The sequence below is a fragment of the Coregonus clupeaformis genome, chromosome 19 (assembly GCF_020615455.1).
Source record: "Coregonus clupeaformis isolate EN_2021a chromosome 19, ASM2061545v1, whole genome shotgun sequence".
Classification (NCBI taxonomy): domain Eukaryota; kingdom Metazoa; phylum Chordata; class Actinopteri; order Salmoniformes; family Salmonidae; genus Coregonus; species Coregonus clupeaformis.
This window is the reverse complement of record NC_059210.1, coordinates 2,694,148-2,710,949: the sequence shown is the minus strand read 5'-3', so window position 1 is coordinate 2,710,949 and position 16,802 is coordinate 2,694,148. Positions and strand designations below refer to the sequence as shown.

General features: G+C 44.1%; 1 protein-coding gene across 1 annotated transcript; it reads left to right on the top strand.

The window, feature by feature from the left end:
• The first annotated feature begins 5,851 nt into the window (after window positions 1–5,851).
• On the top strand, window positions 5,852–13,724 carry ppp1r3ab (protein phosphatase 1, regulatory subunit 3Ab). Its single transcript, XM_041837063.1, has 4 exons — window positions 5,852–6,681; window positions 6,988–7,040; window positions 7,150–7,238; window positions 9,984–13,724. The coding sequence occupies exons 1-4, from the start codon at window positions 5,894–5,896 to the stop codon at window positions 13,038–13,040; spliced, it is 3,987 nt and encodes a 1,328-aa protein (XP_041692997.1). The 5' UTR covers window positions 5,852–5,893; the 3' UTR covers window positions 13,041–13,724.
• The last annotated feature ends 3,078 nt before the right edge of the window (window positions 13,725–16,802 follow it).

Below are 16,802 nucleotides of genomic sequence, written 5' to 3'. Positions count from 1 at the left end.
TGGTAAATCCACCAGTGGTCACTACTTTTGCCTTACAATCTTGCACAAGGGCTTTGAACCAATGACCTACTTAACCTTGCCAAATTGAATTGATTGACATAGCCCTTGCAATTCTGGAAAGAGTGGCCATGAAATGAAAAAGGCCATGAAATTCGGAAATGTATCATGTGATAAAGCACCATTATGAAATGATAAATGTTCTAATGAAAAAATCTATTTTATTATGAAATTAAATGTTGTAACATTATTTTTGAAAAGTGACATGAAAGAATATCTATTTCAATATTCTTCAATCATTTCACAACAAAATCGCATATTTAATTGGGTATTCATTTATTTATTTATTCATTTTTTTATTTCATCTGGACTATGTGGTATTTAATTATTTATTCATTTATATATTCATTTATTTACATATTTCATTTTGAGTACTTTGGTCTTCCATAGAAATTAGGCTACTTTCATTACATAAAGATTGCTGACATGGCCTCATACGGAACTAAATTGATGCGCCCAGGTAGTAGGCCTAATTATTCTACCTACACCTAGGGAAAATCGCAATTGCATTTCCTTGATTCCTCGCATCCTCGCATCCTCTTTCCTCGCCTCCTGAAAACCCATTGGATGAGAAGGTGCATTGCATTAGCTACAATACAATAGATAGAGGCCAAACTGATAAACTGTTACTTTGTCTTTTATCTATTATAGTGTGAGTAGAATGAACATGGATGAATATTGAGTATAAGCTCTTGGGACTTTATGACATTCTTTCTGAATAAACCTAATGGAAAGCTTTGCAGAAGTTGCAATGAAGACTCTTCAAAGTCTGTTTTTGTCATTGTATTTATTTATATATCTACATGATGCATTTTATAAGATTTTTACAGTAGTAGGTCAAATTGTTTCTAGATTAAGTCATTTACAAGTTCGTCTCCTTGCATTTCAGTTTACCTTATACAGAATAAAGTGGAGAAAGATAAAGATATGATGCAGTCTACACACCATAACGGACGAGGTCACCGTCAAAACAATATGTTCACAGACCTTAGTCAAGGACCTCACATAATCAGAAAGTCATGTTAGAGATGGACAGGGAAGCTCATGCAGCAGAGGCGCCCAGATGAAGGACTGGGTTAGTGGATGTCTTTAAGATTTTCTCCAAGGTCCCATACAAGAGACAGCTAAGCCTGACTTTCAAGTTGGGTGGCAGCCTGGCCAAGGAGCTGGTCCATGCCATCTCTCATCAGCCTCAGAAAGAATCCAGAGGCACTGGACAAGCTCCAGGCTTTGGGGGACAACAACATCATTGCTAACTATCTGGCTAAAAAGGTGAGAGCGTGTGGAGTCAATTTGGAGGATGTAACAGTGAGCATTGTTCCTTTCCAAGAGTCTACCTTAGTAGACCTAGCGAGGATCATCAAGGTGTTGGCTGAGGAGAGGTTGTGTGACACATCTCTGAGGCATTTGGCTTACTAGACAGCTCTAGCCACATACAAGCACAAGACAGTGGTAAATAGAGTTCAGAATCAGAATACATACAGATGGAGTTGCTTAGAGAGGCTAAGAGGGTCTAATGGCCTCAGATTGAGGAAACAGTTAGGGGGATGTGTTTCCTTAAGGAGTCCCTGTCAGGTTTTTGCTCCATCCCCCCACTGCACCAAGGGAGCACAGTTTTACAAATATCAGGCCTTCTTAACCAGACAGGAAGTGGTCACAGTCCGCCCTCCTCCCTATGGGACGACATCTCCATATACAGTGGGGAAAAAAAGTATTTAGTCAGCCACCAATTGTGCAAGTTCTCCCACTTAAAAAGATGAGAGAGGCCTGTAATTTTCATCATAGGTACACGTCAACTATGACAGACAAAATGAGAAAAATAAATCCTGAAAATCACATTGTAGGATTTTTAATGAATTTATTTGCAAATTATGGTGGAAAATAAGTATTTGGTCAATAACAAAAGTTTCTCAATAATTTGTTATATACCCTTTGTTGGCAATGACACAGGTCAAACGTTTTCTGTAAGTCTTCACAAGGTTTTCACACACTGTTGCTGGTATTTTGGCCCATTTCTCCATGCAGATCTCCTCTAGAGCAGTGATGTTTTGGGGCTGTCGCTGGGCAACACAGACTTTCAACTCCCTCCAAAGATTTTCTATGGCGTTGAGATCTGGAGACTGGCTAGGCCACTCCAGGACCTTGAAATGCTTCTTATGAAGCCACTCCTTCGTTGCCCGGGCTGTGTGTTTGGGATCATTGTCATGCTGAAAGACCCAGCCACGTTTCATCTTCAATGCCCTTGCTGATGGAAGGAGGTTTTCACTCAAAATCTCACGATACATGGCCCCATTAATTCTTTCCTTTACACGGATCAGTCGTCCTGGTCCCTTTGCAGAAAAACAGCCCCAAAGCATGATGTTTCCACCCCCATGCTTCACAGTAGGTATGGTGTTCTTTGGATGCAACTCAGCATTCTTTGTCCTCCAAACACGACGAGTTGAGTTTTTACCAAAAAGTTCTATTTTGGTTTCATCTGACCATATGACATTCTCCCAATCCTCTTCTGGATCATCCAAATGCACTCTAGCAAACTTCAGACGGGCCTGGACATGTACTGGCTTAAGCAGGGGGGACACGTCTGGCACTGCAGGATTTGAGTCCCTGGCGGCGTAGTGTGTTACTGATGGTAGGCTTTGTTACTTTGGACCCAGCTCTCTGCAGGTCATTCACTAGGTCCCCCCCGTGTGGTTCTGGGATTTTTGCTCACCGTTCTTGTGATCATTTTGACCCCCACAGGGTGAGATCTTGCGTGGAGCCCCAGATCGAGGGAGATTATCAGTGGTCTTGTATGTCTTCCATTTCCTAATAATTGCTCCCACAGTTGATTTCTTCAAACCAAGCTGCTTACCTATTGCAGATTCAGTCTTCCCAGCCTGGTGCAGGTCTACAATTTTGTTTCTGGTGTCCTTTGACAGCTCTTTGGTCTTGGCCATAGTGGAGTTTGGAGTGTGACTGTTTGAGGTTGTGGACAGGTGTCTTTTATACTGATAACAAGTTCAAACAGGTGCCATTAATACAGGTAACGAGTGGAGGACAGAGGAGCCTCTTAAAGAAGAAGTTACAGGTCTGTGAGAGCCAGAAATCTTGCTTGTTTGTAGGTGACAAAATACTTATTTTCCACCATAATTTGCAAATAAATTCATTAAAAATCAATGTGATTTTATGGATTTTTTTTTCTAAATTTGTCTGTCATAGTTGACGTGTACCTATGATGAAAATTCCAGGCCTCTCTCATCTTTTTAAGTGGGAGAACTTGCACAATTGGTGGCTGACTAAATACTTTTTTTCACCACTGTATTCCTACCCTTCTCACTTGGAGATCAGCGCATCCGAAACAATTGGCATTGAAACAAGCGATATCCCTTCCCAGCCTCCTGCTCTAATGAATTTGGTGCCTGTGCAATCACTTTTTTCCAAATTGTGGTACAAATACACGAGGCGAAGGGTGCATTTAAATAATTTGAGGGTTATGTCTCGGGATACGGCGCCCACATAAAATGAGCCTCAACATGAGAGACTACAACTGGAGAAGAGGCTTCAAATGGATTTGATTAGTGAACGTCAGGAGACGAAAAAGCTAGAGCAACAACATTTGTTACAAAAACAATCTGCCAATCAACCCTCTACTCCCGCAATGCCTCACTTTGCTGCTCCATTTCAGGTCCGCCTGTAAATGTGTCCAATATTGGTGCTTTCATGTCAACTGGGAACTCTGAAAAAAATGAGCTCTAGAAAGATGCCAGAGTTTCCGACTTGGAATTCTGAGTTGGATGACCGTTCTAAACGATTTTTCCCAGTCTGAGCTCATTTTTTTCCATGTTCCCACCAGGAAATATCCACACATCCAGAATGCTTGCTACATCATGATTGGGAATGACTTTCAAATGACTGTGCCCACTGGGCACAGACATCAGTTCAACGTCTAGCTTTGATTTACATTAGTTTGAGTTGTCAACTAATGTGAATTCAACGTGAAATTAACCAAAAATGTCACCCTGTCATTGGATTTAGGTTAAAAGTTGGGTGACAAAAATATGAAATGCCCTTACATTTATGACTTTTTTCAAATCCAATCAGTTTTCCACGTTGATTCAACGTCATCACATTGAATTATGTGGAAACAACATTGATTCAACCAGTTTTTGCCCAGTGGGTGGGTATAGGTTTGACGAGGTGTGAATGAAGGAGTCAGGCTCAGGAGGTAAAATACCAAAGTCCAGAGTTTATTCCGTTTACGTAAATCAAACGCCCAAAGCGTCAAACGAAACTATACAAGGGAAAACATCCACCTTGGCATAAACACAGCAAATAGTAGCTCAATCGAGCTACACGCTCTCACAACAAACAATCACTCACAAAGACAAGGGGAACAGAGAGAACACTTATACACATACTAATTAGGGGAATGAGCACCAGGTGTGTGTGATTGACAAGACATGACAAGTGGAGTGATGAGAATGGGATTGGCAGTAGCTAGTACTCCGGTGACGACGAACGCCGAAGCCTGCCCGAACCAGGAGGGGGGGCAGCCTCGGCGGAAGTCGTGACAATAGGTGGGGATAGATTAAATGTTTTTGACAAAAGAAAACTGCCAATATCTTTTACTATCAAGGATAACACAATAATTACTTATATCCATTGTGGTCCTTTTATTTACCTTCACAAAGAACTCGTTCAGGGACAGGTTGTGCCTCATGCTGTTCCTCCAGCCCTGGCCCTGACCCCCCGACCCCCGGGCCCTGAAGTAGGGGAACCCCTCCTCCATGGCGCTGTAGATGGAGGCCAGGTTCAGCTTCCCGAGAGGAGGAGGAGAGGATGCTTTTGGCGATCAGGGCGATGTAGGAGAGCGAGGCCTTTGCAGAGGGCTCTGGGTCGCCATGTTTTGCGTCCTCACCGTCACAGGTGTTGTTGCTGTCTGAGGGCGGGTCGGACTGAATGTCACCCAGCAGGCTGGATGTTTCTGTGGGGATGTCATCACAAAGAGTGCTGAGGTCTGTCTTGAGGAACTCACTCTTTACTGGAGCAATTTCTGCATCTCTGCCTGACACTGACCCCAGCTCTTCTATCTCTGTCTCCTTGGAAATTAGTCCTCCAGCCTCTCCACCTGCCTATACCTCTCTGACCATCCCTTCTACTGGCTCCACTTCTACCTTCTCTTATGTCCATATCTGTGTTTGTCATAACGTTCAGTTGTCAGCTTTGCAGCTTTGCAGCACAAATTATGTAATGTTCCACTTAGTGCTGAGTTTGTCATTCTGAGAGAAAAAAAAGGCTTTTAATATTTGAAATATTTTGGGGCGTGTTGGCAGTTAAACTGAAGTGTCTATCGAAGGAAAATCACCTTTATAACGAAACATGTTTTATCCAATATTTATTACATGATTAACCCTTTGACCCTTATTAGGAGAAGTCGATGAATATAACATTACACATAGGAGACAACAAACTATCCTAGAAAACGTTTGTTTTGGTTCAAATATAGTATTTTGTGACAGACTTAACCAAGGTCTTGTTCTGGGTGCTGAGATTAGTTTGAATCAAATAGCAAAGTTACTTAAGGTCAGCCTATAACTCAAATGTTTGACTATTTATATCATTGTTGTGAAGCAGTGTCTCAAAGAAGAGCCATTGAGAGGAATTTCTCAGTGTTCTCCTGAGGCCACACTGCATAGTTGAAGTCCCTTCTGACCTATTTATAGTGCTGGCCCTCGCTACAATGTCATCTGTAACTCGACTCCATCTGTTTAGTCACAACATGTTGAATGTCAGTTGCCAGAGAGAAGCAGAGAACTCGGCTCTGCGTTTCCCCTTCACTCTGTCACTAGACAGCCCAATGGAGTCTGCTGCGGTTGAACCAAGACCCACTGGGGTCAGCAGCCTCCTGGGTGTCCCAGGGCTCATCACCTGGGACGGGGATGAGGCAAACGACGCGGAGGTGATCGGTGGCATCAGGCCCAGGTCCTCCCCTCTCCCACGGAGAAGGAGCGCCAATGACTTAAAGGACTGTGAGCTCGAGCTGACACCGTCAAGCTCCAGGAGGGTGTCCTTTGCGGACGCCCTTGGCCAAAACCTGGTGAACGTGAAAGAGTTTGACTCGTGGGACATAACCATCCCACTGAATTTCGACGCGCTTGAGGGAGTGAAAGAGGTAGAGGAATATTACTTGTCCTCCTTATACACTCCTCCACCGTCCGAAGAAGCAATGGTCCTGAGGGTTCATGAGCAGAAGCTAGTGCTGGCGAGCATTGAGTTACTCCACGGGACTACGATACTGAGGGGGGTGGTCCGCGTTCTCAATGTCTCATTTGATAAGATGGTGTACATCCGCACCTCTCTGGATGCCTGGGCCACGCACTTTGACCTGCTGGCAGAGTATATACCAGGGTCCAGCGATGGAGACACTGACTGCTTCTCATTCAAGCTCACCCTGGTGCCCCCATTCGGGGAAAAGGGGGCCAGAGTGGACTTCTGTCTCCGGTACGAGACCCCTGTTGGGACTTTCTGGGACAACAATAGTGACCGGAACTATGTGATGTTTTGTCATCAGAAAGTCAAAGAGCTGAAAGATAAACCACAAAAATACAAAAACGGGCGTAGGAAAAGCATCCTGAAAGCCAACATGTGAGGATGATCAGATAAATCAAGACAGGCTTGTATTGAGTGTGTGTAGATTGATGGAATGATTGAATGCTAGTACTTTTTTGAAAATGTGTGGTCCAGTCCAGTGGTCCAGTCGTGTGAAAGTTATGATGCTTTCACATTGATAATGCCTCACCTCAAAATACACAGTTTTACATATATATAGATATTATTGCTTCCTAAAAATAAACCAACATGCAGTTTATTGTAAAATTATGATATTACAGTAAATGTTGGACAATTGTTGTTGGGTCTTTTTCCCCAAGCTTTCTTTTAATTTATTTACAGTCATGAGTTTCCCTGTGACGAAAACTGGTCATCAACCAGTTGTGAATCTTCAGGTAATCATTCATTGTATTAAATCATTAAAAAGTGACATGACTCAGACGTACACTATAATCAATAACATAAAATCAGTGACTAATGTCAATTATTATTTTTCCTCTCTAGATGTAAACAAACATGGAGGAGAGATGACTAGTGTAAACACCTCTGAGTCTCAGTCAGGAGCACTCCAAGATGATCATCAGAAATTACTGGTGAGTAACACCTGTGGCATTTGGATTTCAGAACTTTTACAGATGAGTTATGTATCCAGGGTTTTCTTACAACATAAGCTTTTGTGATACATACAGTGAAGGAAAAAATTATTTGATCCCCTGCTGATTTTGTAATTTTGCCCACTGACAAAGAAATGATCTGTCTATAATTTTAATGGTAGGTTGATTTGAACAGTGAGAGACAGAATAACAAAACAAAAATCAAGAAAAACAAATTTTTATTAATTGATTTGCATTTTAATGAGGGAAATAAGTATTTGACTCCTCTGCAAAACATGACTTAGTACTTGGTGGCAAAACCCTTGTTGGCAATCACAGAGGTCAGTCATTTCTTGTAGTTGGCCACCAGGTTTGCACACATCTCAGGAGGGATTTTGTCCCACTCCTCTTTGCAGATCTTCTCCAAGTCATTAAGGTTTCGAGGCTGACGTTTGGCAACTCGAACCTTCAGCTCCCTCCACAGATTTTCTATGGGATTAAGGTCTGGAGACTGACTAGGCCACTCCAGGACCTTAATGTGCTTCTTCTTGATTCATTCCTTTGTTGCCTTGGCCGTGTGTTTTGGGTCATTGTCATGCTGGAATACCCACCCACAACCCATTTTCAATGCCCTGGCTGAGGGAAGGAGGTTCTCACCCAAGATTTGACGGTACATGGCCCCGTTCATCGTCCCTTTGATGCGGTGAAGTTGTCCTGTCACCTTAGCAGAAAAACACCCCCAAAGCATAATGTTTCCACCTCCATGTTTGACGGTGGGGATGTTGTTCTTGGGGTCATAGGCAGCATTCCTCCTCCTCCAAACACGGCGAGTTTAGTTGATGCTAAAGAGCTCGATTTTGGTCTCATCTGACCACAACACTTTCACCCAGTTCTCCTCTGAATCATTCAGATGTTCATTGGCAAACTTTGGACGGGCATGTATATGTGCTTTCTTGAGCAGGATTTCAGTCCTTCACGGCGTAGTGTGTTACCAATTGTTTTCTTGGTGACTATGGTCCCAGCTGCCTTGAGATCATTGACAAGATCCTCCCGTGTAGTTCTGGGCTGATTCCTCACCGTTCTCATGATCATTGCAACTCCACGAGGTGAGATCTTGCATGGAGCCCCAGGCAGAGGGAGATTGACAGTTCTTTTGTGTTTCTTCCATTTGCGAATAATCGCTCCAACTGTTGTCACCTTCTCACCAAGCTGCTTGGCGATGGTCTTGTAGCCCATTCCAGCCTTTTGTAGGTCTACAATCTTGTCCCTGACATCCTTGGAGAGCTCTTTGGTCTTGGCCATGGTGGAGAGTTTGGAATCTGATTGATTGATTGCTTCTGTGGACATGTGTCTTTTATGCAGGTAACAAGCTGAGATTAGGAGCACTCTCATTAAGAGTGTGCTCCTAATCTCAGCTCGTTACCTGTATAAAAGACACCTGGGAGCCAGAAATCTTTCTGATTGAGAGGGGGTCAAATACTTATTTCCCTCATTAAAATGCAAATCAATTTATAACATTTTTGACATGCGTTTTTCTGGATTGTTTTGTTTTTATTCTGTCTCTCACTGTTAAAATAAACCTACCATTAAAATTATAGACTGATCATTTCTTTGTCAGTGGGCAAACGTACAAAATCAGCAGGGGATCAAATACTTTTTTCCCTCACTGTAGCTTGACATAACTTTTATGTAACTTTTTCAAATGAGCTTTTGCAGGGCTCATTTGAAAAGGAGACAGGGTTCTTAATGGGACTCCTTATTAAAATAAAGGTTAAATAAAAAATATAATTAAAATGGTGATTTACTTGTTATTGTGGCCTTCAATGATGATTAATGCAAGGTTTAATTAAGTTTTTATGTAATCTACATGGCATGGTAAAATGCCATGGTTAGGCTTAAAGCTGCCAAATGTACCTTTTTGAGCGACCCACCAAATTCACATAGAAATGTGTGTTATAGATCTGTCATTCTCTTTGAAAGCAAGTATAAGATGCAGTAGACCTGTTCTATGTGCGCTATTTCTATGCCTAAGTTTCGTTTTTTTCGTCTTTTACTTTCAGTTTTGTACATCAGCTTCAAACAGCTGAAAATACAATATTTTTGGTTATGGAAAATATATTTCACAGCGGTTTAGATGGTACAATGATTCTCTACACTAAACTTGCTTGTTTTGTCACATAAACTGAAATTAGGCGAACTATTAGTATTTTAGCAACCAGGAAATGGCGGAGCGATTTCTGCATAGTGCATCTTTAAACAGTTTGGGGTGGCCTCAGAAACGAGAGACTGTGAACCCTGTTGCTCTTTCTCAATATGTCATGTGATCACTGATGTCCGAGCCCTGGTAGTCATTACTTTAACATACTGTACTAGTTGCATCTTTATGACACTTGAGGACATATAATGTTTCCTCCTGAAGGCGTCAAATGCCAAGTATTTATACATATTCCATGACAGGAGCTTAGAGAGGTCTTATATGGTCACACGAGTGACTAAGCAACACATTGCAATGGTTACATTACAAACTGAAACATTGAAATGTTACTGGCCAGAGGCCAGTGCTCATCTGAGATTTGGTTTGGGCTGCCAATATCAAATGTATATAAATATATTTTGGCTTGGTCATGAGCAATATTTAACCGGAACATGCCAATCTAAATGTCATCATCCCCAAACTAGCCTAACCATTGAAGAGGCATTGTGTGAGAAAGCTAAACTGAATCTATCCTTCTTGCTGTTTGACAGATTGAGAGCAGCTGGAACTCCAGCCGGAGAAACCGACAAAACGAGACACGATTGGCGAAGGTGCAGGACTACTTCACCCAGAGAGAGGATGAGACCCAAGAGAAAGAAAAAGGAGCCGTGGAACCATCACAGTCCCCACAGGAAAGCACATTCCCACAGGAAAACCCTTCAAATGGGCCTGAGGTACAACCACTGCCACCACAGCGCGGGAAAAGGTTTGGGCTGCAGGCGACTTCAGATTCTCTGGCTACGTGCAACAAATTGTCTCCTGGTCTCAAGGACAGCACGTCTTTGGAGGAGTCAGTGAAATCTGAGAACATAGACTCAATGGTCAGCTCAGCCCCATCCGAGCTGGGAGGGGAACAGTCAGCACCGATCCCCAGCAACAAGTCAGATTTAACTGCTCAAGCCGCTGCTCTGAGCCAAAATGGTGATACGTCTGTTTCCAAAGTGGAGGGAAGTGCTCTGATGCAGATAGAAACGAAGAAGAGTGGATCTGTCATCAGCACAGAAGGAACACATTCAGATAACACTGTCAAGTTGGAGAACAGCACAGCAGGCTCAGTCCCAGGCAGCCAGACCAATAGCTTTACGTTTGGAAATGTTGTGGCCCCACTATACTGTCAGGTATTTGGTAGAGTGGCAAGTGAGAGCCAGAGCTCAACTGATAGCGGGAATCGAATAAGGAGGAGATTGCATGAAAGGGATTCAACAGCCTGTACAGCCCAGAGTTACGTAGAAACTCACTCCTGTGTTTCAGTTGATACCCAGGGGACACCTGAAGAAAAGCCTGTAGATCAACAGCAATCTTTTGAATCAAACCTAGAACATTTCATCTCTGAATTAAGTGCAGAAAAAGAGTCTGAACCTGAACCTCTGTCAGAAGAGGCAGGAGGTTTACCCAGGACTCACACTGCCCTGAACACTGCTGCTGCTCTCAGGGCACTAATCCCCAATGAGAACTCAGGCCTCCAGGGGCCTCCCCAGTCCCACATCCACCAGGACAACACGTTTTTCCAGACACAAACCCCATTACCAAACACAACACTTTCACAAACTCCACCAGACACAACACTTTCACAAACTCCACCAGACCCAACACAAACTCTGATAGACACAACACAAGGCAGTCTCTTACAGTCACAAACTGAAATGGGGTCAAAACATGTCTCTGCTGAGATGACTCTGCAGGGGGCCAGTGGTGGATATGAGAGACCTGATGAATCAGAGGAAATGGAGAACCCTTCCTCAGCCAACACTGATAAATGGTCAACATGCACATTCACAGAATTAGCAGACATGCCTATAGCCATGCTAGAGACTGTGCGTGCTGACCTAAAGGTGTTCAGCTCAACAACAGAGTTGAAGGAAAAGATCACCACTGAGCACCACATCTTTGCTGTGACCTGTACGGACACACTGAAGGAAGAAACCAGTGGGACAATGTTAAAAGATGCTCCCATTGTCATTAAGGAATGGACATCATTGGAGAAGTTGATGATGAGAAAACAAACAGATCAAGTGAAGGATGAACTATCATTTGAAGTGTCAAACACCTTATGTAATGAAGAAAACAGGCATTCTATTGACAATGAGGATTATAGTGAGGGAGATGGAGAGATGACAACCTATGTGAGGGATGATTATGATAAATACACTGACAAGGTCCCAAAGTCCAAAGAAGAAGATATTCATAAGGAAGATGAACCGGTAATTAAGAAAAATAAGGAGGATTTAGTTCCTTCAGAGAATGAGAACGATGCTAGTGATGGACAACCATTGCTAAAGAATAATATATTAGAAAAAGACTGGGAGGGGACTGTGGAAGAGGAAGAGGAGGAGATGATAGGGAAATATGTGGAGGAGGGTGAATGGGAAGAAGAGAAGGTAGTTGTGGGAGAGGAGAAGATGATGGCTGGGGAAAAGGAATTGGAAGAGATAGGGGAGGTGGAGGAAACAGAGGAGGAAGAGGAGATGATGGCTGGGGGAAATGAATTGGAGAAGATAGGGGAGGAGGAGGAAACAGAGGAGGAAGTGGGAAAGGAGGTGACCAAGGAGGAGTTGGTAGTAAAAGAGGTGGATAAGGACAAAGAAGAAATTATGTTATGGGAAAAGATAAAAGGAAGGGTGGAGGAAGAGAAGGAGATGGTGAAAGGAGAGGAGGAAATAGAGAAAGAAATGGAGGATGAGATGGTTGTTGAAGAAGAGCTGGAGGAATTAGAGGAGGAGGATGTGAAATGGATAGAGTGGGAGAAGGAGGAGATGGTAGAGGAAGAGAAGGAGGAGGAAGCAGAGAAAGACAAAGTAGACATAGAATTACTAGATGATCAAAATGAATTGGTAGATGAGTTATGCATGCCAATGGGCAATACTTGTGAGGGTAAGGGTAAAGGGGGTGAGAGCAGAAATGTAAATGTCACAGAAAGATCAGGCCCAGAAGAAAATACATTCAAGACGGATGAAGTGTCAATTCTTTGCTACAATGAAGCTATCAATTACGTAATGCCGGACACCAAGCATCTTGGAGGAGAGGAAATGGATTCCATCAAAGGAGACGGGGAGTCCTACATTCAAACAGATGAACCTGCCAGTGAGAAAGAGGGTGAAGGTGGGGGCGAGGAGGACAACGCATCCACAGAGTCCCTGTCAGATGATGAGATGGAGCTGTACATGCAGAGTCTGAGAGCTGCACAGAAGCAACGAAACAAGGACTTGAGTCTTGGGAAACGGCCCTCGATAAGTAGAAGAGGCAGCAGGCCGTCCATGCCATCCATCAGTGAGTCTGTGGATGAGGCAAGCAACCAGGATGATCAGCCAGACACAGAGACTGTGGAGCATCGTTCTACAAGTAAATTGCCCCTTGTGGAGGGAGGGCAGGATAGCACCAGGAGCAATGTCATGTGGTGGAGAGAAACATTTTCTTGGCATAATCTCTCAAAAGCACTGTTATACACCGTCCTGTTTGTGGTGTTCTTTTTTGCTGCTTACCATTATGACTTTCTGGCCTGTTTCGGTCTTTACTTGTTATCTGTGATGTGGCTGGTTTGTCAGGGATGAAAGGAAACAATAGAACAGGTTGAGACCTGTGATAAAAAGTGATCCACAATTAAGTTTCATTATTTTTCATTATGCCTCATCTGAGAGTACATGAACTCGCAAATGTAGATGTCAAATGTATACAATGATGGGTGTGTAGCGTACTGCAGAGTATAATGTAAACGTTGACCCAAAATAAAGACGTTAAAGTCAGTATATGCATTGTTCTATCCAAATTCGATCAAGAAATACTGTATATATTTATATTTTTTAGAATATTCTTATTAAAATTATATTAACAGGCGAGTGTGTTATCCTTTAATTAGCTATACTCTTATGAGCGTCACCTAGTTCAAGGCAGACCCTTTTTCAGTTCAATAGAGCACACAATAATATTATTTATCTAATAGAATGTTACGTGCCTTTTCTACACATTGGCCATACTATTGTTGCATCTTGACAGCATGTATGTTATTTGAACACAAAATAGTTCAAAACCTTGCGTTTAAATAACATACCCAGTTACAAGGCTGTGGACCATTGCTTAGATGGATTATTGTTAATAACTTTTATTGCATTATTGTATTTGGTGTACATTAAACAGATTTTAAAACAGTCTAAATTAGATTTATTTTGTACCAGATGCCTCCAGATTCATAATATCAATGTACAGTATGTTATTACTCTGTTATTTAATAAATAAATATGGTTAACAAAAACTATTATGTCTATGAATCTCTTTTCTGATAATAGTAGTAGAAGAAAAAACGGTCATTTCCTGCAATCTTTCAACAAATAAAGCAAAAATAAAACCTAACAGACTATAATTGACCACATGCATATTGATAGTACCCTTGAGACACATTATAAAATCATCTGGACATTTCCCACAATGTGACTCATACTGTATGTAGAACTGTTGTGATGAAGCAGGGGCGAACTAGGACCATAAATCGGCCCAGGCATTTCTGACGCACTGGCCCACCAGGGTCAAATGGGCCAGTCCACTAAACTATTTTGGGTCGGTGTACATGAAATGGGACAGCAGCCCATTAGTCAAATGATGATCATTCTGCACCAAAATGATAATAACATTTCTTAACAGTGCCATTTTTTTTTTTACAAAAAAGCCCACTGGCCTAAATATGGACTGGCCCACCGGGCATTTGCTCGAACTGCCCTATGGCCCGTCCGTTTCTGTGATGAAGACATCTCATGCCTTATTCTTACTGTGGTACTCCATCCATCACACCAGTGACCTTTAGGAGGTGAACTCTGCATTGCACAACTGGAGGCTGTCAAGCACTAGTGAGTGTGGTTGTATTTTTAGCAGACGTATTCGCTTTCAATAATCCAGTGGTCATTCGCTCTCATCTAGGCTTGTTAGGGCTTTGTGATGACACATCTATTTCCTGTTCTCTGGTGCATTACTGGTAGATTCATTAGATACTGTATAGGGCTCATACAATGGTAAATATACAGAGTGGTATGTTTAAACATGGCAGAAGTTATGAAAGTGGTGTATACTGTGATGTCACGAGAGGCTACACAGCTTTCAGCGGGATTGCTCAAGTAGTGCAAGGAGACCAGGTTCAACCAAAACAAGGATTTTATTAAAGGTCTTGGGAAACTAACGAAAGTATAACACAATTCTGTTCTCTGGTGGCTCTTTAAGGGTTAACAGTTCAGGGATGTCTCTTCCACATCCAAAATCATAACTCTCCCTCGCTCAAATAACTTTTCCCCAGTCTTACTGTATTCCACGTTGCAGCTAGTGGCCAACCCAGCAAAACGTCCTTCCAAATGTCCCACACGTATTTCCACAGGTGCATATATCCAAAGGTGAGTATTTCCCAAAGGTAAGTATCTCCAAATCCTTATATTCCTCATGGAAGTGGACGTGCAGCACTCTTGTCCTCCAGAGAGCCCAGCTTGGAGACCGTGTCTCTTCCCTTCAACAAACCTTCAGCTCATCAGCTCCTGATTTGTTTCAGCTGCGTGGGAAGATTGGCCATAGAGGGGTGGAGTTCCCGACCATACCAGCAGATGGAGCCATAGCTGTCTGGGTTTGCAGCCACCTCAGGGGGATGTAACGTCCCTCCAGGACACAGCCTCTCGTGACATCACACATCCCCCTCCTCGGGACCGACGTCCTCGTCGGGTAAAGGCAGCGAAGAAGGCATCACGCCGGGAGAGGGCGTCCGCATTGCCGTGGTGCTTGCCAGACTGCTCTCTCTTCAACTCCTCCAACTCTAGGACCAGGGACTCAGCCTCCTGTTGTCTCTCCTTGAGTTTCTTACTGAACGCATCAGCCTTGGTTTTAGCAGAGTTTAGCTTCTGTTGAGCAGCTTTCAGTTCCTTCTCTCTCTCTGCCTCCGCATTCTTCATCTTGTTCTCCAACACCTTGTACTTCTCCTCTGCCTTCTTCTGGACCTCCTTACTCCTGCGCAGGGTCTCCTCACACTCCTCGATGGTCCTGCGCAGCCTCTCCAGCTCCTCCTGTTGCTTAGGGAAGGAGCTCTGTTGGAGTTTAGCCTGGAGGATATCTAACTCTTCTGTCTTCATGTCTAACTGTTGCTTTAACAAACGATACCTCTCAGCGGTCCCCTTCAGACCAGACAGTTCTTTGTCCAGATTCTGTAGCTCCGTCTCTGTGTCGGTCTGGGCACCTGCCATCCCTATCAGAGCCCGGGCGGGAGTGAGTAACTCGGAGGATTGCACCGGAGCCTTCCCAGGATGAGTCTTGCCTCTCCGTTTCCGAGGTACTCGGGTTATCCTCTCCTGAGACTCTCTCCAGAGTGGGTAAAAGGCTGGGCAGTCTCGTCCAATTAGGACAGGGACGGGGAGGGAATCAACCACCCCCGCCGTCGTGTGTATGGTTCCCCGTGTGCTGGTCATTGTAAGTTCAGTAATGGGGTATTCTCTGGTGTCCCCATGGACACAGGAAACTGGGAGGACTTTTCCCGGGGTCAGACACGTTGGGCCCACCAAATCCTTACGCACCAGGGTGGCCCGGCTACCAGAATCCAGTAAGGCCTCCACATCATGGTGATTCACAGTTACCGGGCAGGTGGGGGGTCGATCTGGGCCGCCATCTACGACTCCCAAGAGCGAGGCAAAACGGTGTGTGGGTGCTGAGCTGGAGGACTCCGCAGTGGGCATAGGTTCATCGGCTGGTTTCCCCACACTGCCAGGAGATATGTCCCATCTCCCAACACCGGTAACACTGTCGAGTTTCCCCCTCCTGGTGTACTCTTCTTGGACCCGCCTGGTTTCTGGCTCCCCCTGGAGCCGGGATAAGTCCTGACGTGGCTGGGTTTGAGACCTTGGGGTCCTTTGGACGGGTTCTTCCCATTTGTGGTGGGGCCGCACTCCTGGGGTCTTTTCGGGAAGCATTCAGCATCTCCGCTGTGGCCTGGTACTTTTCCACAGCTTCCACGGTCAGATCAGCCGTGGTCAAGGCCTGTTGACTGATGAACCGTTTTGCCTCATAAGGCAGGGCGCGTAGGTAACGATCCACCACAACGGCCTCCACCACCGCCGCTGCTGTATTCCTCTGCGGATCCAGCCATTTCCTTGCGATTCGGACAAGTTCATGCATCTGCGCCCGAGGAGGTTGGTCTGGTTGGAAGGTCCAGCTGTGAAAGCGCTGGGCCATACCAAACTTTGTGAGTCCATATCTGCTGAGGATCTCAGACTTCAGGGCATCATAGTCAGTAACCTGGTCAGGGCCCAGGTCCCCGGACAGCATTCAGCGATTCCCCGGTTAGAAAGGGGGCTAAC

Excerpts from the sequence above, each read along its gene's own strand:
- ppp1r3ab (XM_041837063.1), top strand. The coding sequence starts at position 5,894 with ATGGAGTCTGCTGCGGTTGAACCAAGACCCACTGGGGTCAGCAGCCTC. Across the intron at positions 6,682-6,987 it reads AGCATCCTGAAAGCCAACAT|TCATGAGTTTCCCTGTGACG; the intron begins GTGAGGATGATC and ends ATTTATTTACAG. Across the intron at positions 7,239-9,983 it reads ATGATCATCAGAAATTACTG|ATTGAGAGCAGCTGGAACTC; the intron begins GTGAGTAACACC and ends GCTGTTTGACAG.